At 31.3% G+C, this 25,286-nt stretch overlaps 2 protein-coding genes across 3 annotated transcripts; one reads left to right on the top strand and one right to left on the bottom strand.

The window, feature by feature from the left end:
* Positions 1–13,288: 13,288 nt before the first annotated feature.
* On the top strand, positions 13,289–16,623 carry Dcp2 (decapping mRNA 2). Of its 2 annotated transcripts, none has more exons than XM_083104875.1 (6): positions 13,289–13,370; positions 13,602–13,658; positions 13,772–14,419; positions 14,844–15,006; positions 15,074–15,344; positions 15,533–16,623. In XM_083104875.1, the coding sequence occupies exons 2-6, from the start codon at positions 13,615–13,617 to the stop codon at positions 15,790–15,792; spliced, it is 1,386 nt and encodes a 461-aa protein (XP_082961001.1). In that variant the 5' UTR covers positions 13,289–13,370; positions 13,602–13,614; the 3' UTR covers positions 15,793–16,623. The 2 variants fall into 2 exon arrangements, with proteins under 2 accessions (XP_082961001.1, XP_082960998.1); XM_083104872.1 differs by having other exon boundaries at positions 13,335–13,426.
* Ho (heme oxygenase) lies at positions 16,317–18,095 on the bottom strand. Its single transcript, XM_083104887.1, has 3 exons — positions 17,765–18,095; positions 17,122–17,320; positions 16,317–16,947 (listed from the first exon to the last, which is right to left on the bottom strand). The coding sequence occupies exons 1-3, from the start codon at positions 17,865–17,867 to the stop codon at positions 16,488–16,490; spliced, it is 762 nt and encodes a 253-aa protein (XP_082961013.1). The 5' UTR covers positions 17,868–18,095; the 3' UTR covers positions 16,317–16,487.
* Between the last annotated feature and the right edge of the window lie 7,191 nt (positions 18,096–25,286).

Raw genomic sequence — 25,286 nt, 5'->3', positions numbered from 1 at the left:
TATATGAAAAGTCCAACACGGAAGCACGAAAACGCAACGATGGGAGAATACTACAACGCGAAAACGCGGTAACGAAACGCCGCCGTCCGCGACACGTTGATGTCATCGACGACGCGAAAGGGTACTTAGCTTCCCCTTCAGGCTTCTTAAGATTTATCCTAAATAGAAAAATTTAAGATAAACCTCAAGGCACCATCCAAGTACTAAGCCCTCCCACCCCGACAAGGTGTACCCAATGGGAAGGTTATATTATATATAATTTTATATATAATATAATACATAATTTGAAATTTATTTTGTAACACAGTACATAAATTTAAATTCGCAAATATAAACGATAAATAAAAATATAAAGGATAAGAGAAAATATATTACATAAAGCAATGATCAAAATAATTGATTTTAAAACTAATTATTGCGTGCAATTAATTTTTACATTTTTACTTTTAAATAGATATATTTTAATATTATAAATTGCATAATTACAAAATAATTTATATTTTTTAGATATAAACTTTTAGTAATACGATAAATAAAAAAATTTCTATTTTTTTTATATGTGAAATATTTAGATAAATATATTAATATGAAATATTTTATAAAACATAAGAAGTATCTGAAAATATTAATAAAAAATTTTATAAATGTTTTAATCATTTTAAAATAAAATGGAATATTTATTATAAGTATATGTATTATATATGTTACAATTTAAAATCACTATTAAATCACTATCAAAGAGATAAAACGAAACGTGAAATACGTATATTTTGAATATATACTAATGATAAATAGTTTATATATTGTTGCGTCCGCGGAACGATTGTATATCGAAGCGCGCGACACAATCGGCATACGCTGACGCTCGTGTACTCGTAACTAACAATGCGATTTAAGGTGCACAGGAATTTTAATAAACCGCGAGTAATATACAAGAATTCAGAATAATCGTAAAACGGATCACAAATAGACGCGCGTCCGCACAGCTTGACAGCTGGGTGCCTATTACGGTTCTTGAAGCGAGGTGAAAATTACAAAAGTGAACAGATTTACTAGATTTCGACAAATGAAATTGTAGATACTCTAGTAAATTTCCTCACTTTTGTTATTTTCACTTCGTTTCAAAAACCGTAATAGGCCCCCTGGGCTCAGACTCTCTGACAGTCGTTGTTTATAACAACATCTTGACAACGCGCGCGGAAACGATCTTCTTCGAAAGAATTCAACGGGTGACGAATACATTCAGCGGGACGGGACGCGGGGACGCAACAATATAATAAATAATGAATGTGATAAATAATTTATATTAATGACTTACATCATATCTTATTGGTCCATCCATTTCCAAAACCTCCTTCTTTCTTTTGCTTTCTTCGCTTTTTCCTCGTGGCACTTCAATCCTCTTTGCACTCATTTGAATTCCTCGTTGCACTTACACTCATTCACGAAAAGTTCCTCGTTGCACTTGCAATTGTGTTCAGAGAAAGAATTTGATAATATATGAAACGTCTCACATCACTACTTCACTGCTCAAGAGCCACTGAGCGAATGATCGTAAGTCAGAATCATTACCGTGGTACTGTTTATATCGCCAAGGTTGACTATGTAAAGAAAGAATTTGATAATATGTGAAACGTCTCTCACGTCACTACTCAAGGTTACTGTGCGAATGATAATAAAGCCATGTAACGTATTAACAATAGCGCGATACTGTTTATCAAGGTCGAACACGGTGTTATTGATAATTCTCTCGTTGCCGAAATATTTTCTGTAATATAAAATATTTGCGTTAGGAATATTAAATTATAGAAGTATTTTAATTTATTGATTAAGATTAATTGATTATTTATTAAACTATTCATCACTTATGAAGTCTTTCGTTATGCTAATTATTTCCATCTATAATTCGATTGTTTTCTCACTTCGTGTTCTCTTACAATCCAAATTATATTGAGATTGTCAAGTAGAATGATAAAGTGTAACACGGATGGAATATATTTGTGACTCTAAGAATTAAAATAATAATTATTGTCCGTAAAGATTGCATCGATGTGATTATTTAATATGTTGGATTCCTATCACATTAAATCGATTCTCGATTAAATTGTATATTGTTTAATTAACCAGGATTGAGAAAATTAAAGCATTGGTCGAAATATATTTAATTCTAATATTGTTAAAGAAATATTATAAGCATATAATAAGCATCGATGATCAAAAGATCACAATATATTTAATTCTCTTGTCCCCTTTCATGTATCCCCTGTTTCAATTTTTATTCGCAGTAATGAATGATTACGATTCGATAAATATTTATCGTTGCGATACAGTCGTTTCATGTCGTTTATCAAAAGTTAATTAATTTTTAATTATTAATATTTATAGCAAATTATGTTTCGATAATCGTAATCGTGTTTAATACAAAAATTACAATATACGAAGCGTTTCTCATCACTACTTTATTACTCAAGAGTCACCGTGCGAATGATGACAAAGCCGTAATATAGCGCGCTACTGTTTATATTGCCAATTATATTTTATATTGCCAAAGTCGAACACCGTGTTATTGATAATTCGTTGCCGAAATATTTGATACATTATAAAATATACATTAACGTTAAATATTAAATAACAGAAATATTTTAATTTATAGATTAATTAATCGATTATTTATTAAACAATTAATTAAGATACGAAGCATTTTGCATCACTACTTTACTGCTCGAACATGAAGTAAAACAATTGAATTATAGATGAAATAATTAGCATAACGAAAGACTTCATAAGTGATGAATAGTTTAATAAATAATCAATTAATCTTAATCAATAAATTAAAATACTTCTATAATTTAATATTCCTCACGCAAATATTTTATATTACAGAAAATATTTCGGCAACGAGAGAATTACCAATAACACCGTGTTCGACCTTGATAAACAGTATCGCGCTATTGTTAATACGTTACATGGCTTTATTATCATTCGCACAGTAACCTTGAGTAGTGACGTGAGAGACGTTTCACATATTATCAAATTCTTTCTTTACATAGTCAACCTTGGCGATATAAACAGTACGCGGTAATGTTTCTGACTTACGATCATTCGCTCAGTGGCTCTTGAGCAGTGAAGTAGTGATGTGAGACGTTTCATATATTATCAAATTCTTTCTCTGAACACAATTGCAAGTGCAACGAGGAACTTTTCGTGAATGAGTGTAAGTGCAACGAGGAATTCAAATGAGTGCAAGGAGGATTGAAGTGCCACGAGGAAAAAGCGAAGAAAGCAAAAGAAAGAAGGAGGTTTTGGAAATGGATGGACCAATAAGATATGATGTAAGTCATTAATATAAATTATTTATCACATTCATTATTTATTATATTGTTGCGTCCCCGCGTCCCGTCCCGCTGAATGTATTCGTCACCCGTTGAATTCTTTCGAAGAAGATCGTTTCCGCGCGCGTTGTCAAGATGTTGTTATAAACAACGACTGTCAGAGAGTCTGAGCCCAGCTGTCAAGCTGTGCGGACGCGCGTCTATTTGTGATCCGTTTTACGATTATTCTGAATTCTTGTATATTACTCGCGGTTTATTAAAATTCCTGTGCACCTTAAATCGCATTGTTAGTTACGAGTACACGAGCGTCAGCGTATGCCGATTGTGTCGCGCGCTTCGATATACAATCGTTCCGCGGACGCAACAATATATAAACTATTTATCATTAGTATATATTCAAAATATACGTATTTCACGTTTCGTTTTATCTCTTTGATAGTGATTTAATAGTGATTTTAAATTGTAACATATATAATACATATACTTATAATAAATATTCCATTTTATTTTAAAATGATTAAAACATTTATAAAATTTTTTATTAATATTTTCAGATACTTCTTATGTTTTATAAAATATTTCATATTAATATATTTATCTAAATATTTCACATATAAAAAAAATAGAAATTTTTTTATTTATCGTATTACTAAAAGTTTATATCTAAAAAATATAAATTATTTTGTAATTACGAAATTTATAATATTAAAATATATCTATTTAAAAGTAAAAATGTAAAAATTAATTGCGCGCAATAATTAGTTTGAAATCAATTGTTTTGAACATTGCTTTATGTAATATATTTTCTTTTATCCTTTATATTTTTATTTATCGTTTATATTTGCGAATTTAAATTTATGTACTGTATTACAAAATAAATTTCTAATTATGTATTATATTATATATAAAATTATATATAATATAACTCTCCCATTGGGTACACCTTGTCGGGGTGGGAGGGCTTAGTACTTGGATGGTGCCTTGAGGTTTATCTTAAATTTTTCTATTTAGTATAAATCTTAAGAAGCTTGAAGGGGAAGCTAAATACCCTTTCGCGTCGTCGGTGCTGTCAACGTGCCGTGGACGGCAAGCGCTTCGTTACCGCATTTTCACGTTGTGGTATTCTCGCGTCGTCGCGTTTTTGCGGAACTTTTGGACTTTTTCATATAAAATCCCAATTTCATTTATTGTCACGAGTCTCTACTTCCGATGCCAACTAACTGGCATGTTTCGAGTTTGCACACGTTGCCATGCAACGTACACTCGCGCTTCATGCTTCGTGCTTCGTCAAGTGATTCGGCCCGAATTAGTTAGAACTCGATCGATTGCTCGGAATGGTCATCAATGGGTCCCTTCTCTTTGCTCGTCTACAGCCACACGCACTGCGTGTGTTAACCCTGTCGAGGAGTCGAGTGGATTCCCCTAAGCACGATTTTCGCTCGGTAAAAGAAGTTGCCTCCCCATTTTCTAAATTGCTGAATGTTAGCATTTAAAAAAATGTAGGTATCCTCTTCTTTTGCCGTCTACCAGCCTGGTGTAGCATATAGCAACCGCGGGAGGCATAATATGTCCGGGCGGAGCACCTGAAATCGTGCGTAGCGGGTCCAGGTTCGATACGAGATAGGATAATTATGCGCGAAAAAGAATTGGTGAACTTCATTTTTCTGTATTTCCGTCAATCGTTTCGTCTTCTTTCCGGTTCGGGCCTAGTCTTTGCTCGTTGTATCGTTGCATTCCCGAGTCGGGAATCCCGACCTGTTGGCTCGAAGTTGATTCTCATGAAATTAAATGAGATTTTCGCTCGTACCGAAACCGGGAGTGTCGTACAAAGTATATATATATTAAATATATACATCGCGCGACCAAATTTTTAATTGTACCGAATTAGTGCGGGAATGTCGTTTAGTATCGCGCGTAAAATAACGGAAATAGCGATATAAAAATATCGTTCGCGAGTGCGGGAGTGTCGTTAAAAGTATCGCGCGCCAACAACATGAGAGGAGGAGGAGGCCTGGGAGAGGCATCTTACATCGGCGGAGCAACCTGATGGTGAATATCTATTATTTATATATTAATTGTTGTAAATCGCTAACTTGTTATAAACGAACAATAATTCGATCTTATTATTTAAATGAATTAAAGAGAAAGATTTTTATAAAAGTCATATAAAATTTTCTATTTAAAAAACAGTTTCAAAAATTTATAAAATTTTTCCATACGTGTTTATCTGCTTATTATTTTACACATCGGATATAAAATTCCGCGCGATAAAAATTTTTTTAAATATTAATTGCATTTTGTGAGCATTATTATAAATGAATTTTATATTTGTATGTTACAGACAACTAGCTTCGATAACAACTCCGCTGTTGCGCATCAGTGCCAGTGAGTGAAAAAAACTTTTATTTAACTTTAAAGTAACGGATTCATAGAGATTGCAGATGTAGATGTAGATGTAGATGTAGATTGTAGATTGTAGATTGTAGATAAATCCGTTGCCTTAAAATGGATGAGCTAGGATGGATTAAATTAAATAAATTAAATTAAATAATTAAATTAAACTAATTAAATTAAATTAAATAATTTTAATAAGTTCTTTCGAACTTATGCTTTGCATCTATTGCGAAAATATATTGAAATATTAATTAAAAAAAGAAGAGATCAAGAAAAATTTTTTTGTAAAGATTTTGTTTAATTTATTAAATAAAGGACACGCATTAACAATTATCAATTTTATCAATTTTTGATGCTAATTTATTCTTATAATACGCACTTATCTTCTAATTGCTCATAGCTCATCCATCGTAGAATTTGTTTGTAGATATTGTTTTTAAACTTTACTTTAACTTAATATAAAGCCAAATGATTAATTAAATAATTTGTAATATGATAAATACATTAATTTTATATTTTATTATAAAATATAATTTATAGAAATTTGGAGTAATTTTGCTTTATTTCAGTTAAAATAAAGTTATATTCAATATTTAATGAACTATCGTGAAATCGAACGATCGTTACTAAATGAGCGTAAATATTTTACGCTCTTTTGCCGGTAATTATCCGGCAAAAGAAGGAGTAATTATCTCCTTCTTCGATCTTTGATTAGAGATTGAGAAAGAAAGTGGCCAGGATCAACGAAAGGTAGGTTCAACTGGCCGAAGAGTACGGTTAGGGTACGCGGTTAGGGCACGCGGTTAGGACACGTGACTAAAATATATACATGATTAGGTGAGGTGATGATTAGAGGTAGGTTCCTCAAATCTCGAATAATTTTAGTTAATCAGAAAGTAGGGTTGTTAAGGCTATTAAGTAAAATCATTAGAATTCTTCTATTGATATTAGGGTTGATAGGACTCTTAAGATCATTAGAATTCTGTAATAGTAGGATTGTTAGAGCTATTAACATTATTAGAATCTTTTAATACTAGGATTGTTAGGGCTATTAAGTAAGATTCATTCTTTCTTTTAATATTCCAATAATCCTAATTAAAATTATTTTAATTAAGTTGAATTTATTTTTAAAAACGTAAAAATAAATATAACATGTTTTAAAAATAAAAATGTTTTAAAAGTGAAATTTAAATTATCAAAATTATCTTCAGAAATATTAAAGAAATTGCATAATTATTAACGTTTAAGAAATCTTAACATGTTATATTTTATTTTAAAACTTAAAAATATATGTGTATTGAATCAAATATAATATTAAATCCAAATGTTAATGCTATCAATATCAAATTATTATATCGATGTTATTAAATATTTGAATAAATCGAATATTATTATTTGATATTGATAGCATCATAAATTTGTAAATTGTAAATTATAAATAGTTATAATTGTATTTTAATTATAATCTAACATTGATATTTTAATTGTAAAATACAATACAATTATGATTATAATTATATTATATGAAATTGTATTTACGATTGTAAATTCTTATGTAAATTACACGAAAAATTATCGAAAGTATACATATAATGATTACATAATAGTAATTAACATAATAGTAATTCATTAAATTAAAGTATTTGTTTCTGAAGTATATATTTTTGGAATATTCATAAAAGAGTAACTGTTTGTATTTTCATGTCAAAGAGTCATTAATAAATTCGGAAAATTTTTATATAAAATGTAGAAATTCGATGCTAAATTAATGATTAAATATAAGCATTATAAAATTTGACGGACGCTTTCGTTACAGAATCGCGAGTCAATTATTATAAATTTAATGATATGCTTTCCGTTAGCTTTATTTATTTGTGAATTCCATATCGTGCGGAACTGAATATTCTTAAAATAAATTATTAAATTATGATTGCGAAAATACCGTGTTCTTTCCGCATTCTCTTCGCGCCCTTATACAAGATTATCATTTTAACAAAGGATTTTATCGCTGTCCCTCTCGTCAGATAATATTTCTAAATATTGCTAATTAAATAAAGAAATGTCGAATAAGAGAGTGAAGATTCGATGTGATAAGTCAACGATTAAATATTAACTTTACAAAATTTAACGATCACCTTCGATATTATAGAATCGCGAGTTAATTATTATGAATTTAATAATTTGTTTTTTCAGTTATATTTGTATTTACGAATTTTGTATCGGAAAATATTCATGAATAAATTATTAAATTATGGTTGCGAAATCACCGTGTTTTTCCCACGTTCTTTTCGCGTTCTTAGACGAGATTGTCGTTTTAATAAAAGAGTTATCATTGTTCCTTCCGTTAAATAAACGTTAATGAAAGTTACGTGGCTCGTACTGCCAAAGAGTCGAAACGATTTTCATTATGGAGAATTATTTCTCACCGGTTCTTGTGAGATCCATTCGCGACGTCTAGTTCGGTGCCCTGTTGAAAATTGGGAATTTTTATTGTAAGATTGAAGAAACTAATCCCAGGTTTTCCTGGCAATTTCCGAAAGCAATGATTAGCAATGATAGTAATTCAACGACGAACGCCATACGCTTCTTTAAAGTCGAATTAATTTAAATAATATATATTTAAATGAGAGAAATATATCTTTTCTTTTCTTCGTTAAAAATGTTCTATCATTATTAGGATTGGTATTATTATTGTCTAATGCTAGAGAGATTTAATAGTAGATTAAATATAAATATAGCTTTGTGTATAATTTTTTATTTTTCAAGTAATTTCATATTGTGATTAATTTTTATTAATTTTTTGATAAAAATGATTACGAACGAATATATTTTTAACCAGTTTATTGGTACATCCGAAATCAATGTTTTGTGCCAAAACTGGTGAGAGCAAATAAATTCATATTTTACATGAAAGTTTATCTATAAGGGGTTTTTTGCGTCGCTGACGAATCAAGGGTCGAAATTTCAAAATTCAAAATGGTGAATTCAGTATAGCGGACTAATTTTATTTCATTATGGAGAAGATCAAATTTGATATGTTCGCGTTTTTCAAGTCTCTTATGATGAATCTATAGACAAAATTGCAAAATTTAAACTGGCAGATCCAGTATGGCGGTTTCTAGTGATTAACTTTGATATTCCATTATGGAAATATATCACACTCGGTACGTTTTTTGGTCGCAGATAACGGATTAGTTCAAGACATTCAAACTTGAACATATCGAATTTGAATCTTCTCTAATGGAATAACAAATATAATAATAAAGTAACAAAATTAATTTATTATACTAAATTCGCCAGTTTGAATTTTAAAATTTCGATCCCAAATTTGTCATCAACGACCCGAAAAATGTGGGTGTATCAAGTTTCATGCAAATCCGTTGATAATTAGCAAAGTTATTCATAGTGGACATATATATGGACCATTACCAGTTGTGGCACTTTTTTTTTGGCCATATATGGGCCATTACCAGTGAACTGGTTAATTAATATAATTTGTCTCTCTTTTGAAGAATTATTTCTAGGTACTGGGGATATTAACATTAATTTTTAGTTTCTTTTAAGAAACTATTTGCAGGTATTGGACATCCATCGCCATTTTGAAATATTAGTTTTTAGATATATATTATTTTATACATATGTATAATAAAATACATGCACAAATTCACGTATCCAAAATATTTTTATAATTTTTATTAATGTTATATATTATATATACGTGAAATTATACATGAATGTTACATAAAATGTGTGAATACTTGAAAATTTCGAAACAAATCGAATGGGTACCTCTATATCAGTAAGATATTGATTAAAAGAAAAAAAATTATTAGTTTAAACGTTATAAGAATAAGAATCTAGAGAATTAATCTAGAATAAATTATTTAAAATTATTTGATTTATTTTATTTTGCACACTATTCGAATTGAAATTTTTTAAATCTTGCTGATATCGGGTTCGATTCGTCTCGCGTGCGCGAACGGTATCCCAAATTATTGTGTTCGCACATTTAACACAAACTCCAATGATGCATGTATTTTATTATTTATAAATATAATCGTTCGTAATCACATTTTTATAAAAAAATCGTTATATCCATTTAATTTTCAATAAAGAAATATATTTCTTAATAATGAAAGAACATGTTTTCTGACGTGCATATCAATTTCGTGAATTGAAGACAATGACGAGGGATAATTGTTCTTCGTTGATATATTACTGAAATCATTGCTATCGGGAATAGTCCGGAAGATCTAGGATTCGTTCCCTCCTACAGTGAAGTTCCCGATGTTCAATGGATCACTTAACTTTCCTTCGCAGATTGATCTTGCGAAATTTGATGTAGAAACAAGATGTTATTCGTTCTCCATTTTTAAGATCGCTCATCTTTTTATCGGATATTACCGGTATGTCACTCGCGTATCTGATGGCTTCGATTATTATATTATAAAAATTATGCGCAATCGAATATTTTGAATATTACCGATTTATTTATTCGTCGCGTTTTATCGCGAATTTTAAATCGCGATTTATCTTATAAAAATTCGGAAATAAATCGGTCGGTGAATTGTATATTCGCAAACATTACAGATCTCAAATGTTTGTCGAAATATCTTTGATTTTCTATATTTACGTGATAATAATTATATCGCGCTCGTGTCTATTGAGAGCTAGGATTATTATATTATAAAAATTATACGTATCGCGATCAAATATTTATTTATTCGTCGCGTTTGCGCGTGAATTCAAATCGCGATTTCTCTTATAAAGATTCGCAAATGACTCGGACTGAGTACTATATTCGTAAACATTACAGACATCAAATTGTTTATCAAAATATCTTCGAATTTATGTGATGATAATTATATCGCGCTCGATATAATAATGTCTATTATATATATCTAATGTAATTGAGGGCACTTCGATTATTATATTATAAAAGATATACACACACATATCGCAATCGGATATTCCGAATATTATCGATTTATATATTCGTTGCGTTTTCTCGAGAATTTTAAATCGCGATTTATCTTATAATTTAATATTATCTTATAATTTAATCGTTGACTTATACATTGAAGCTTTGTCTATCTTTCCACGTCTTTGAATATTGTCTTTAATAATCCGCGTAAAATGCACTAATAAAATAAATATTTTTTTCTATAATTAAAAAACGGTCGATAACTTTATTAATGACTGTTTTAATCGCGATTGTTTACACTAGATAAATCTTATTAAATTCTATTATTACATCGATTATTAGAGGGACCTTGATAAAATCAATTCTCTATTAAACGTGGTGATAACGCGATTTTTTAATTATATTTTAAAGCTTATAAAGCTCATTTTATTTTATTTAGCTAATCATGCGCGAGATAGGATATGTATTTTATTCTCAATCGCGAAATTCGTATAAAGTCGTGTATTAATCACAAATAAATTGGATAGTGAATTTTATGTTCATAAACATTACGGACCACAAATGTTTATCAAAATATCTTCGTGTATCATCATTTGTGTGATAATAATTATGTCGCGCGCGTATCTATTAATGGTTTCGATTATCATATTATAAAAATTATACGTATATCTCTCGTAATCGAATATTCCGATTATTATCGATTTATTTATTCGCGTTTTCTCGCGAATTTTAAATCGCGATTTATTTTGTAATTTAATTGTTGATTTACATCGAAGCTTATTTTATTTTTTCATATTTTGAATATTTCCTTTGATAATCTACACAAAATGCGCTGGTAATGCAAATACTTTCTTCTACAATCGAAGAAATGATCAATAATTTTATTAATGACTCTTTTAATCACGATTATATATATTTACGTTACATAAAACTTATTAAATTCTATTATCGCATATCGATTATTAATGATAAATGTTGCGTAATTAATCATCGCTAATCAGGCTTGTCTGGACGATATAAAAATTTTTAGTAAATTTCATATTATACATATATTTTGGACATTTTCGCGTAATAAATTATTCCATGTAATAAATAAAAATTATTTTGTATTAAGTATTTTTCAAATTATATTTTACATTCACTTTTGTATTAAACCCTGTATTGAAAGAAAATAAAAATAAAATTAAAAAAAAATTTTTTCCTCCTCATATTTTCACCTTAACGGAGGCATTTGCCGGGTGAGGAGGTTTGAGTACTCTAATGAACCTAAGAGCTATGCCGGCGGTAACGTACGTCGATATTCATATAGACTATTTTTATATTTAAAATAATCTTAAGTATGATCTTAGATCGCGTCTTGAGATTCTGTTCAGTTAGTAAAATAGTTGTATTTTCCAACTTACTTAAGACGATCCTAAATATAAGAGTGAATTATGAATGCCAACCGTAGTTAGATAGGATTACCCATGCCGGACAGGTCGAAGGGAAAGAATCAGACTAAGAGAAATATCAAAATTATATATATATATATATATATATATATATATATATATATGTTATATTAATTATATTAATATTTTTGAATAAAATGAAAGAAAAAAAGACAGTAATTGAAAAAATAGAAAAAAGGCAACTACAGTGATTTGAATATCTCAAACCCTCTCTCCTCCTCTCTCTCTCTCTCTCTCTCTCTCTCTCTCTCTGAGTGATTTGAATATCTATACCCGAGGGAACAAATGTCTATAGAAAATAGTTCGATGGATTCCATAGGAAAGAATAAGCTTGACAAGTGATGGTAATCTTTATGATGTTAACACAAAGGAATACAATAAACCATATTAATCCAAGAACTCGAAGAAGAGAATATATTGGATAGAAATGTATAGTGATTGGAAATGATTAGAAACTAAAAGACAGTATGCATACAACCTATTTATTAATAGTAATACTAGCTATTTTGTAATCATATTAAATTTTATAATTTAGTACATTGTATTATATAAAGTATTAAGCATAAAAATATTATGCTGGTATGAAAATTATAATAAAAATATATAAATAATGTTAGCTATATTAGAATGGAACATATGAATTCTTTATATTTTATATAAAGGAAAAGACTTAAAATATTTTGCAACATCTATATTTTTCGAGTCTTAATTATAAAAACTTCAGAAGAATTAGTGATTAATTTGACAAATTCTATACATGTATTAATAATTTAATTTTTAAATAATTAAAAATGATTGATAAATATCAAAGATCAGTTTACTGCTAATCAAGAAGATTTATAGAAATACGATTAAAAATGTTTTTATCCCACAGCAGGCATTTTGTGTTTTGTAAATAAAAAGATATAAATATGACAATGAATATAGAAAAATATTTATTTCACCTTTGAATATTACAGTATCTTTCGCGATTGAATAATTTATTTACTATCAATTTACATACATAAGTATCTTGTTATACAGCACTGGTGCTACCGGCATTTCGTGCACATAGCACGGAACAAAATCAGAAATTGTGCACATTATATATTACCCTCTGAGAACATTCATGGACCTTGGCTATGTAGTTCACGTCCACGTTTTCAATGTCCATAGAGGGAGTATCGCTTTCAGAGATCACCTAAAAGCAGGCCATGCCATCTCTCAGTCTTCTCTCTATTAGTGCTAATGAACAAGATATATCTGATCAACAACAACTGTCAAGTTATTGTAATTATTACAATTCAATTTATTATAAATATTATTATTTGTAATTATTATTATATGTAATTATGTTTAAAACAAAACTTTAATATTTTTTATACTTTTGGCACAAATTAATTTTTTATTTTCAATTTCATGTCTGCATCTGGGATGAACCTTTGGTACAATAATGTCACACTTTTGGCCCTTATCCTTGCATAATCACGTGTTAAAAATATCAATTAATTGATAAATAAGGTCCATTGAAATAATGGAGCACACAATTCCATCTGATATCCTTGACGATCTTAGCAGGTTAGTTCCTGTAGAATCTTAGCTTATAATAACTGACACAATTTAATCGCATGTATTTTCAGAGTACAATCAGAATTTATAGATATATCCTTGTTTTAACTTTTCCCTTGCAGTCGATTCATCATTAATGTCCCTGAGGAGGAGAGGAAGGACTTGGTGCGAATATGCTTTCAAATCGAATTGGCACATTGGTTTTACCTGGATTTCTACTGCACAGAGGAAAATCCTAAACTGAGGTCATGTAATATGAAAGAATTCGCCACCCATATATTCCAGCACATACCTTTTCTGAAGCCACATGTGCAGCACATTGATGCTGTGCTCGAGCAGTGGAGAGAGTATAAGCAGAATGTGCCAACATTTGGAGCGATTGTGTTAAATGAGGACATGACCAAGGTGCTGCTGGTGCAGAGCTACTGGGCAAAGAACAGCTGGAGTTTCCCTAAAGGAAAAGTGAACGAGGACGAGGAGCCTTTTCTTTGCGCTATTCGAGAAGTGTTGGAGGAGACTGGTTTCGATATATCTAATCTGATAGATAAAAACGAATATATTGAGTCCGTAATAAATGATCAAGTAGTGAGACTGTATGTCATCTCGGGTGTGCAGAAGGATACAAAGTTCCAGCCGAAAACGCGGAAGGAAATAAAGAATGTTGAATGGTTTTCTGTGGTAGACTTGCCTAATACAAAGAAAGATATGACTCCTAAGGTGAAAATTGGCGTTGGTCCAAATGCATTTTTCATGGTTGTACCATTTGTAAAGTAAGTTATAATTGAGTAATCAATCTCATTAATATATCTCTTTTATATAAAATTCATATTTATTGAAAAATTGTGTTACATATGTATTTTAACAATAAATAAACAACGAAAAGTTTTATATATAATATAATAAATAAATAAATTCAAATAAGAAAGCTAATGAGAATCAAGTGCAATAATTAAGAAATTAATTTGTTTAATTGTCAAAAATTATTTCAATCCTCTTTTGCAGGATTTTTGTTTCAATCCATTTTGAGTAAAAAAAAATTTTATTGAAGATAATCCAAAAGAGAGTCATTTGACAAATAAATAATTCTCAAAAAAATAATTAATTTTTTAGTGCTTTAATTACTACACTTGGCTCTAATCTCAGCCTATTTCCTATTTGAATTTATTTATTAATATTGCTCTTTCTCTTATCCAGACGAATGAAGCGGTGGATTCAAGAGAAACAGCAACGTATAAGAAACGCCACTATGACTACCATTCGAAGACAAAGGCATAAATCGTTGGGAGAAGTCGAGACAGTTTCGAAGAGCAAACGACAACAGACACTTTTCCATCATTTTTCTACTTGCCCATCACAAGTAGGCCCTTCACGTATCTTTATTTCTCTTTTTATGCTCTATAGATTAATTCTCGCTCCGTTTACAGAGTGAAGTTCCAGACTTTAAGATTAGCCGTCAATCAAACATCTCTCCAGCTCGTAATCGTCGCGGTACAAGTGACAATAAGAAGGACATTCTGTCGAAAGCAGCTTTTAAACGCAATCTATTTGGAGATCACGAAGAAATTCAATCGCAGGGTCTCGCTAGACACTTGATAGACAGCCCCGCCCAATCGTGCTCATTTTTAATCGATCCTGCGATCCAGTCGATCAAGTACGATTTAAATCACAAAGCGCAATCTTGGGAAGAAGTAAAAGGTAACTCACTAGTTAAAGATGATCTCTCTTCTATTTAGCTTAAAATCCCGCTTAGAAGAATATATGTTATAAATAATGCATTTTAATATCTAAATTATATAAATAATATGCTTACCCCTTCTAATATATATTTGAATAACAATCCTCGATATTATTATTAGTACTGCATGAAAATTGTTTTTATCCAGATTGTCGCAAGAAAAGCCTACCAGAGGGAAATATCAAGGCATTATTGTTTGGAGAAGCCTCACGCAAATTGCAAAAAGATTTTACAACCATCTCGCCGCTTTCTTTTGTAAATCTAGAACACGACGGTTCACCGCTTTTAATGAAGAATTACATAGATTATCAAGATCCTTTTGCTGCTGATTTTTCCCTAGAGAGTTGGACGAACTTTAAATTTGATAGACAAGAAATAATGAAAACTCTGGAATCGCTATGTATATAATAATTCATGGAAAAATGGATTATCAAAGTAGGAGAACTGTAGATATTAATCTAGGAGAGCAGGAACTTTCTATTTCTGCAGATTATGAGAAGTTATTGCACGTTTAAACGTGTCGTTATTTCTAATTATCATTCAATATGCTTAGTTACTTCTAATATCGATTTAAATTTGAATTAGTTTCAATTTTTGATCTCTATTGTATATATTTTCATTACTTTATATACATACTGTATATATATTATCCGATCATAAGCCTCTATCCTGCAAGGCTGTAAGATGATGACAAGTACAAATTCATGCACTTTGAATTTGATATTATATGTAAACTGATTACGAAAAAAATCTTTCGGAAAGAAGCAGAAAGATGTTGCTTTTGTTCATGGATATCGCGCGTAAGATTTTAAAAGTATCTTCTATAGATTTGGAGTAGAATTTGTTGCTTTTTATCCAAATCTTGATAATTTAGTATTTTCAATATGATAAAACAACTTTAAGAACAGGTTTCTTAAATCATGTCATACAAATAATGGTGATAATCCATTTATAACTATAGAAAGGCGATTACAGCGCATAAATAATATATTGTACATTTTGGTTTTGATATCAGCACTTGCTGAAATTGTTATAGTCTTCCTTTTTTTCTTTTTTTTTTTAGCGAATTGACGTTAAATTAGGATTAATTAAAGTAACATCTATTAACGTATGATGTATTTGAAGAGAATATTGAGGACGATTATCAGAATACAGAGTATTAGCACAATTTGACCGATAAAATAGAGTACTTTTTCAAAGACATGATTTCCGGTCTGCACACTTTTGACAATTTCGTTATTCAATTCAAAGACTATTTTACTTTCTTCGATAAGTTTATTTTTTGTGTCCTCGTCCAATGTCTCCGCGATTCTATTCATGGATTCGCGTAAATCGCTCTTCAATTGAAATATACTGTTTTGTCCAAAATCTGTAACGCTGTTACCATCATTCGATGGTGATGATTTAAAAGGCGAGATCTTTTGCATGAGCTGCCGCTTTTTGCGCAGAATAATACCGCCGCTAAGAAGACCCATGTAAAGATGATAAATGTACGCCATTAATAGAGTAGGATCCGTATCTTCTATTTCTCTCAAACGCATCAGATATTTGGTGACGCTATCTCTGAAACATTTGTGAAACAGTGAAATTAAAATATTTAAAATATTTTTTTTTATAATAGTTAAACTATTATCAACTATTGTGAAAGACTGACATTTGTATTATTGTATTGTAAATGGAAGAAAACAAATTATGTTTTCATCATAGCATATGTATTGTATCATACATGGTGTATACCTAGGACTATAATTCTTCCTCCACCCTTTCCCCAAGTAATGATCAAGATCCCGCTCAAAAGCTTCTGTACGTTGAAGCTCGCTGAGTGGAAGCAATCCAATTTTGGTGTTCCTTAATCTAATCATTGCACCCTCTAGGTAGCGAAAGACCTCGTAGAAAACCAGAAGCCCATCAGCCCATACAGAATCATCGAGAAACCCTAGTTGGAGTATATAAGACCGTAATACAAAGCTGGGATTATAGTCATTGCAATAATATAACAATTATAATAAGAATAATTTCTTTGCTGTGACAGATGCATGCAAATATAAATCTACATAATATTTAAAGCATTTATATAATCACTCACACAATGTCAAGTAATCAGGTTTTTATTATTTATATACACTGTCGACACATTTGTCAAGACTCGTGAAAGATTTTTAAAAATAAATAATAATTGCTGAAAGTTACAGACAACATAAGAATAGAAATAAGAAAGCTAGACTAAGATAAAAGAGCAAATGTTTATGATACTTATGTCATCTCGTCAAATCTTTGGTCTCAACAGTGTGCAGTCAAGTATGATACAATTAATGCTGACGTATCCAAATTAAAACCCCAAAATTTACAACGTTCCAAGGAAACTTGCTGCGATTTTTACCGAATGCCAATTTCGCGTTCACCAGAGCATCGCTGATCGCATGAACTCCTCTGGTGGATCTTGCCATTTTCTTGCAAAAGTTCTCCTCTCCCTTGCTCGGCATTTCGGCGGCGCCCAGGATATAACGGGTGTTCGAAACGAGAGAGGCTCTTGTCGCGTTTTCGTCGAGATCCCGTGGAATCGTCTCGTTTCACATCGTCGTAACGTTAACTTCCCGCGCGTTTCCTCGGGTTGTCACGTGAAAATTCTGCCGTGGGAACACTGCGCTCATAACATCGACACCCGTCATCGACCGCCCTTGCGCACTGACAACTGCGGTCACGTGTTCGCGTCTGACAACCACGTGACAACTTGAGGCATTGAGGGGTGCGAGATATCGAGATCTCATCATCGGCGCGAAATCATTTCTGTTTCGCACGCGGTCTTTATTTTTCTCGTATGTTCCTGTACTTTTTCCTTTTTCATTAATTATAAATTTTAGTAATAATAAGACTATCGTTAACTATTTTTTTTATACATTTTGAGGCATGGAAAATGCGACAAAGCTCAATTGAACAACATTTAAGGGGATCCTGTACTGAACGGCGAACTCTTACACGATTACAGCGCCCTCATCTAATTCTCATCCCGTATCTCTCTCTATCACGTTATTTATAAAGAAGATGCACTGCTTTTTCCACTCTACTTTACCGATGTTTCAGGTACATACGGACTGAAATTTTCGGAAGAATGCCATTTATTAATTAGGCAATTAAATTCAGTTTTTATAGTTCGACAATCTTCTACGGTGTAGTATACAATCGTGAAAACTACTGTTTTATGCATAAAAGCTATAAAACTTTTATAAGAAGCTAATATTTGTACAAGTTGACAGCTCTGACGCCATGTTGCTTTAACATGTCGATAAATAAAAATGTTATTTTATACTTATTTTCTTTCTCAATACAAAATCTCGTACTATATAGAGTTTTCACGTCCGTTTGCGTGTATACTTCAATTCTGGAGAAGGATTTTTAATTCTATACAGGCAATAGAAAATGGCACACTTCCGAAAATTACGGTGTTTTCGTCGATAATACAGGCGACTCCAGCATCCGTTGCCAGCATCCCCTTAAGGGGATCCTAAAGTGACTTTTTTACCGATATAACATTATATTTCTTTTGTACCGAAATCTTTTTATTAATTGCACAGAATAGTAAATGCTTCTCCACGATTAAAGTACACACAGAAACAAACCGGGAACCTCCCGATTTTATGTTAAAAAACAAAAAAAATTGAAAAATCGTAAAAAAGTCGTAACAATATTTGCTTAATATAAAAGTTTTGCAGTTTGTATGTACAAAATAAGATAGGTTCCCGCTAGATATTGCACGAAGGAATATAAATAAACTTTTAGAAATGAGTTTAGAAGCATAATGAAAAAGATTTCGGTTTCTAAACCGAAATCTTTTTCATTATGCTTCTAAACTCATTTCTAAAAGTTTATTTATATTCCTTCGTGCAATATCTAGCGGGGACCTATCTTATTTTGTACATACAAAGCAAATATTGTTACAGAAGCCGATAAAAAAATTGTAATTTTTCAATTTTTTTTGTTTTTTAACATAAAATCGGAAGGTTCCCGGTTTGTTTCTGTGTGTACTTTAATCGTGGAGAAGCATTTACTATTCTGTGCAATTAATAAAAAGATTTCGGTACAAAAGAAATATAATGTTATATCGGTAAAAAAGTCACTTTAGGATCCCCTTAAGGCTAATATTACATTTGTCGTACGACAAATTTTTTAAGCACATTGATTGGCTGCGGGATAGTAATTTTTTGATTCTTCAGAAACTTTCTATTCTGTAGCCAATTAATATGTTTAAAAAATTTGTCATACGACAAATGTAATATTAGCTTAATAGCGCTAAACTAATGTAATGCAGTACATATACTCAGTAAACATTGTTATATGAAACCAATAAAACGGAATTATTATTGCAAATAATATACATAAGTATTATCGACAAGTCACTTTTAATTAATTGTAATTTCCTATTCATAAATGTAACATTTTATATATATGTTATTACGTTATTACATTATATATTTATACACTATATAAAGTTAATTCGTATAGAATATTGATCATATATAAAGTTGGTAATTAAAATAAATTCTATGAATATTATAAAATAAATTAATAAATTAACATAAATTCTATGAACTCTATAAATTCTATAAATTAAATAAATTCTATGTATTTAATTTATAAAATTCAAGATTTAATGGATGCATCCAGAAGCACAACCGCTCATTGAGCGGCTAAGTAGCAATCGAATGTGATTGGTGAATTCAAACATAGAAACCAATCACATTCAATTGTCACAACTACTTAGCCGCTCAGTGAGCGCCCATACAGCACACAAAGATTGCATACACATTGCAGCAATCTTTCACCGCAATATTGCAACGTTGCAAATTCACTGCAAAATGTTGCTGCACCATTGTTGTGGGATTGCAGCAACATTAAAATGTCCGCTTTTAGGAATATTGCAATGTAAGATTGTAGCAATGTTACGGTGCAACGTATTTGTAATATTAAAACGCGTTTTGCTACAAATGCAGACATCGTTTTAAATTTAATAAATAAACTTTGAAAATATAAAAAAATGTTTAAGAGAAATAGGAAAAAATGCCTTTAAAAAAACATCTATTAGTGCTTTTTATTAGATGTTTCTTAAATATTTATCTCAATAATATACATACAATTATTTTACATACATTCGACACCAGAATATTTTAATACGTGCAAATGAACTATTTTCTATTTACCCATTCAATTGAGAAAAATCTGTTTAATATTCTGAAACCCAATGAGGGATCCAAATTATTAAACAAATTATTTGTTTAATAATCTAGATCCCTCATTAGGATTCAGAATATTAAATAAACTAAGTCAGTTTATAAGAAATTAAACTGACACAAGACAAGAAATATAATTACTTTTATTAGTCCTTTGTAGACCTTATATCCACTTAAGATGAATTCGAATACGAGTTAGTTAAATTTGGTGTCGCCGCGTAGCGGCAAATAAAGAAACACATGTTATACATTTTCGCTATGTTAAAATGTTGCTGCAACATTGCCAAAGTAATATTACAAAATAATGTCTCTGCATTACTTTTGCAACATTATACGGCAGTGAGCAATGTTGTAACGTTGCAGCAATGTTGATGCAAGTTTCTGTGCTGTCCCACACAGCACATGATATCATTCGAATATTCTATACTCATACTGTAAATATACGTTACAGATGTAATATACTGAGAATAATCCCATAACATCTCTTGTTGTATATTATTTTTCATATATTCTCAGAATATACTTTGAATATCTCGTATTAGTATATTCTTTCTCGTATATTTTCAGGATACTCTATAATATTGCATGTGTTTCTTCATTTTGTCGCTACGCGCGCCACCAAACTCGTAATAATTTAATAAACTTAATTTTTGGTGAAATGGACATAAAGGACTGGTACTAACATAAATTCCAAAGTTTCTTCTTTTTTCTTTTTAATTAGTTTAATTTATAATAAACTGACTTAATTTAAAGTAATTTGTCTAATAATCTGGATTCCTTGTTGGAATTCAGAATATTAAACAGATTATTTGAAATTAAAATGAGAAGTAATCCATTTACTGCATTTATTAAGGTATTTCATCTATTACCGAGTGTACTTACATAATTGTACATAGATTATCGAGATCAATATTTCAATAAGAATCATTTAATAAAGACACTAATAGGTGTTTTTCAAACGTTTTATATTCATCTATTAGAAATAACATTTTTGTCTGAAGTTTTGTTTATAAAGTAAATAATTTCACATTTTTATTTAATTTTTACATCACGAAGAATCTATTTTTTATTCTACATGTAGTCCAACTGTCTTCTATATTCATATATAATTTATTAATGTAAAAATATGCTTAAAATATTCTAAAAATATACTCATAATATACCAAGAAATATTCTGAATATATACTGAGTAGGTTTCTAAGGCAGACATAGGAACATCCTCCGTACATTCTCAAAATATCATAGTATGTATATCGAATATTAGTGGGATATACACAATCTACGTTTGCGATATACTGAGTACATACTCAAGATCTACCTGTGCTGTATGGGGTATGGACGGTTGTGCTTGTGGATACACCCAATTTATATAGAAATTTCGATCTTTTGCTTCAAATAGGTTGTTTTATACATGTATATATAAATAAACGGACTATTTTACATATTTATCTTAATTTCAAATCATCTATTTAAAATTTTGAATCATATTAGAAATTAAATTGACAAAATAGACGTAAAGTGAAGAAAAAGATATACTTGTTGCAAAATAAAATACGTATGATACACATATTAATTCTATATCATATAGGTAACTTGTTATATTATTTGTTAATCATCATATTATTGCAACAAACAATGTTTACTGAGACGTGTTATTCATTTATTTTAATTATCTATGCTAATTACCTATGCGTCTAAAAATCTCTTAATGACGAATTATCGAACGTCATTAAAATGTTATTAAGATACCATCTGATATTATTTATCTAGAACGTTAATGAATCAAGAAATTTCTAATAGTTACATACAGAATAAGTAATATGGTTGATTTTATATATATCGCACATAAAATATAGATATATAAATTAAAGAAAAAGATAAAGAAATATCTGTGCAAGTGTAGAAAAATATTAAATATATATAATTTCGCGATTAGAAAGTTAGACTTTGTTTTTGGAGAATGATAGAATTGAGCAATGGAAATTGTGGAAAGGAAGAGAGATGTACAGGGATCCTCCGTGGCAATCGGCATTGCATCCATCGAGTGAGATACCAACATCGCTCTGGAGTCGCATATCACTGTGTTAAAAAGCAGCATTAGGTGTAAGGTCTGGATAGCTTAGTGATCTAGAGCAGTTGCCCGGAAAGCGAAAGACTCGGGTTCGATTCCCGATCCAGCCACTTGCGCCTCACATATTTTTCTAGTCTGAGAATATTGTTTTTTAGCAATTATTCGTTAGGCTGAAAAATGTGTGAATGCTCTCTCCACAGGATATGCGTCAATGCCGTTGCCACGGATGGATTCTGTCGCTCGTTGATCAAATGGGCGTAAAGACACGTCCGACCTCCTCCCACATACATCCCTATCTTTCTCTGGGTTGGATAAAAAATAAAAGGATAGGAAGAAGATGCATGGAAAATGGAGTGGAATAGAAATTTCGTAGAGATATGTACAAAAAATAGTTAGAGTGAAAAAGAAGATTAAGGAGAATCGGAGCAAAAAGAGATAAGGAAAAGGTGGTCATGTGGTAGAATATAAAGGACAGATGGAAGGGCGCAGACAGGTAGGAATAAGATAGGGAAGAGGATGGACGGAAGTAGGTGGCAGCACGGAGGGAAAAAAGGATGGTAGTAGGAGGATATAGGATGTTCTAGAGGAATGCACGCATGTCGCACGTGGTATCGATGTAAGAGAAAGATTAAGAGCGTGAGCTAATCTGTAGAAAGTGTACAGTAAGGTGAAAGGCAAGATAAAAGGTGGTTGAAACGAAAGAAGGAAGCTAGAAGCAAGAAGAAAGGATTTATAGATGTATAGATTGAAAAGGAAGAAGCAATCAAGATCAATCAACGGTGAGAGATAGAGAAAGAGAAGATGTCTTTGTTTCAAAGTTCGTTGTGGGAACTAGAGATGAAGCAACTGAGAAAAGACGAAATTAAGGAAGATACTGAGAGTTGGCTGAACATAATGGAAGCAGGAAGTGGGCATTTGGAGTTTATCGATATATTTATGGGGAGCAAGAGAGATAAGAGAGAAGAGGAGAAGAGATTAAAGGAAAATGTGTTTCAAGAGATTGGAGGAGGGAGAAGGGCTAGAGAAGAGATACAGTGGGCTGAGGAGAAATGTGAAGCATGTGCGCAGAGAAGAAAAGAGGATGTTGGTGACGCAAAAAAAGGTAAGAAGAGCAAAGTGAAGAAAAGTGAGAATGAAGAGAAGACGGAGATGAAGAATGGAAGCAAAGAGGAGGATATTAAGAGTTGGCTGAACACGGTGGAAGCTAGCAGTGACGTTGGGTTGGATTTTTTCGAGTGGATGTTCATAGGGAGTGAGAGAGATAAGAGAGAAGAGGAGAAGAGATTAAAGGAAAATGTGTTTCAAGAGATTAGAGGAGGGAGAAGGGCTAGAGAAGAGATACAGTGGGCTGAGGAGAAATGTGAAGCATGTGCGCAGAGAAGAAAAGAGGATGTCGGTGACGCAAAAAAAGGTAAGAAGAGCAAAGTGAAGAAAAGTGAGAATGAAGAGAAGACGGAGACGAAGAATGGAAGCAAAGAGGAGGATATTAAGAGTTGGCTGAACACGGTGGAAGCAAGCAGTGACGTTGGGTTGGATTTTTTTGAGTGGATGTTCATAGGGAGCGAGAGAGATAAGAGAGAAGAGGAGAAGAGATTAAAGGAAAATGTGTTTCAAGAGATTGGAGGAGGGAGAAGGGCTAGAGAAGAGATACAGTGGGCTGAGGAGAAATGTGAAGCATGTGTGCAGAGAAGAAAAGAGGATGTCGGTGACGCAAAAAAAGGTAAGAAGGGCAAAGTAAAGAAAAATGAGAATGAAGAGAAGACGGAGACGAAGAATGGAAGCAGAGAGGAGGATATTGAGGAGAGTTGGCGGAACATGGTGGAAGCAGCAAGTGGGCTTGGGTTGTGTTTTTTCGAGTGGCCATTCATAGGGAACGAGAGAGATAAGAGAGAAGAGGAGAAGAAATTAAAGGAGGGTTTAGCGGAATAAGTAGATTGAAAGAATGGAGGCCGAGGAAAAATAATAGGAGAGAATAAATTAGTTAAGAAGGAATGGAGAAACGAAGTTGCTGATGAGGAGGTTGCGATGAAGGAGAGAAATGAAGAGGAGTTTGAAAATGAAAGAGATGTTGAAGAAGGAGGTGAAGTAGTAGCAATTTGTAAGAGAGGGGAAAAGAGTAAAGGAGAGGAAAAGAGGAGAATAAAGAAGAAAAAAAAGAAAAATATGGAAAAAAGAGAGAAGAAAAGAAGAAATAGGAGAAGAAAAAAATCTAATTTTTAAGGAGTAAAAAGAAAATCAGCGGAGGGAAGGAGAGAGTTGGTGGAGAAGGTAGGTAATCGATGATGTGTTAGGGAGAAGAGCAGAAGTATTTGTATATAGATGATCGATAGATTGATCGATTGGTATATAGGAAAAAGTAGGAGAGGGAGGTAATGGGAGGTGCTATTAATAGAATTGAGATAATTAATAGAGGAAAGGGATAAGATAGACATATTTGAGAAGGGATAGGCTATTAGAAAAAGATGGAATGTAAGGGTGGACGAGGATTTAATTATGGAGGAAAGGAAGATTAGATGGAGGATGTTAAAAAGAGGGAAATTAGAAAAGTCAAAAGGGAAAAGCGTAATTGTTAGCAATAGGAAAATGTAGATGGAAAGGAGAGAGTG

This window comes from Camponotus vicinus, unplaced genomic scaffold (genome assembly GCF_025532165.1).
Source record: "Camponotus vicinus isolate PSW18456_S1 unplaced genomic scaffold, iyCamVici1.0 SCAF_1, whole genome shotgun sequence".
Classification (NCBI taxonomy): domain Eukaryota; kingdom Metazoa; phylum Arthropoda; class Insecta; order Hymenoptera; family Formicidae; genus Camponotus; species Camponotus vicinus.
The sequence above is the reverse complement of the archived record's forward strand: the minus strand, read 5'-3'. Positions and strand labels throughout refer to the sequence as shown.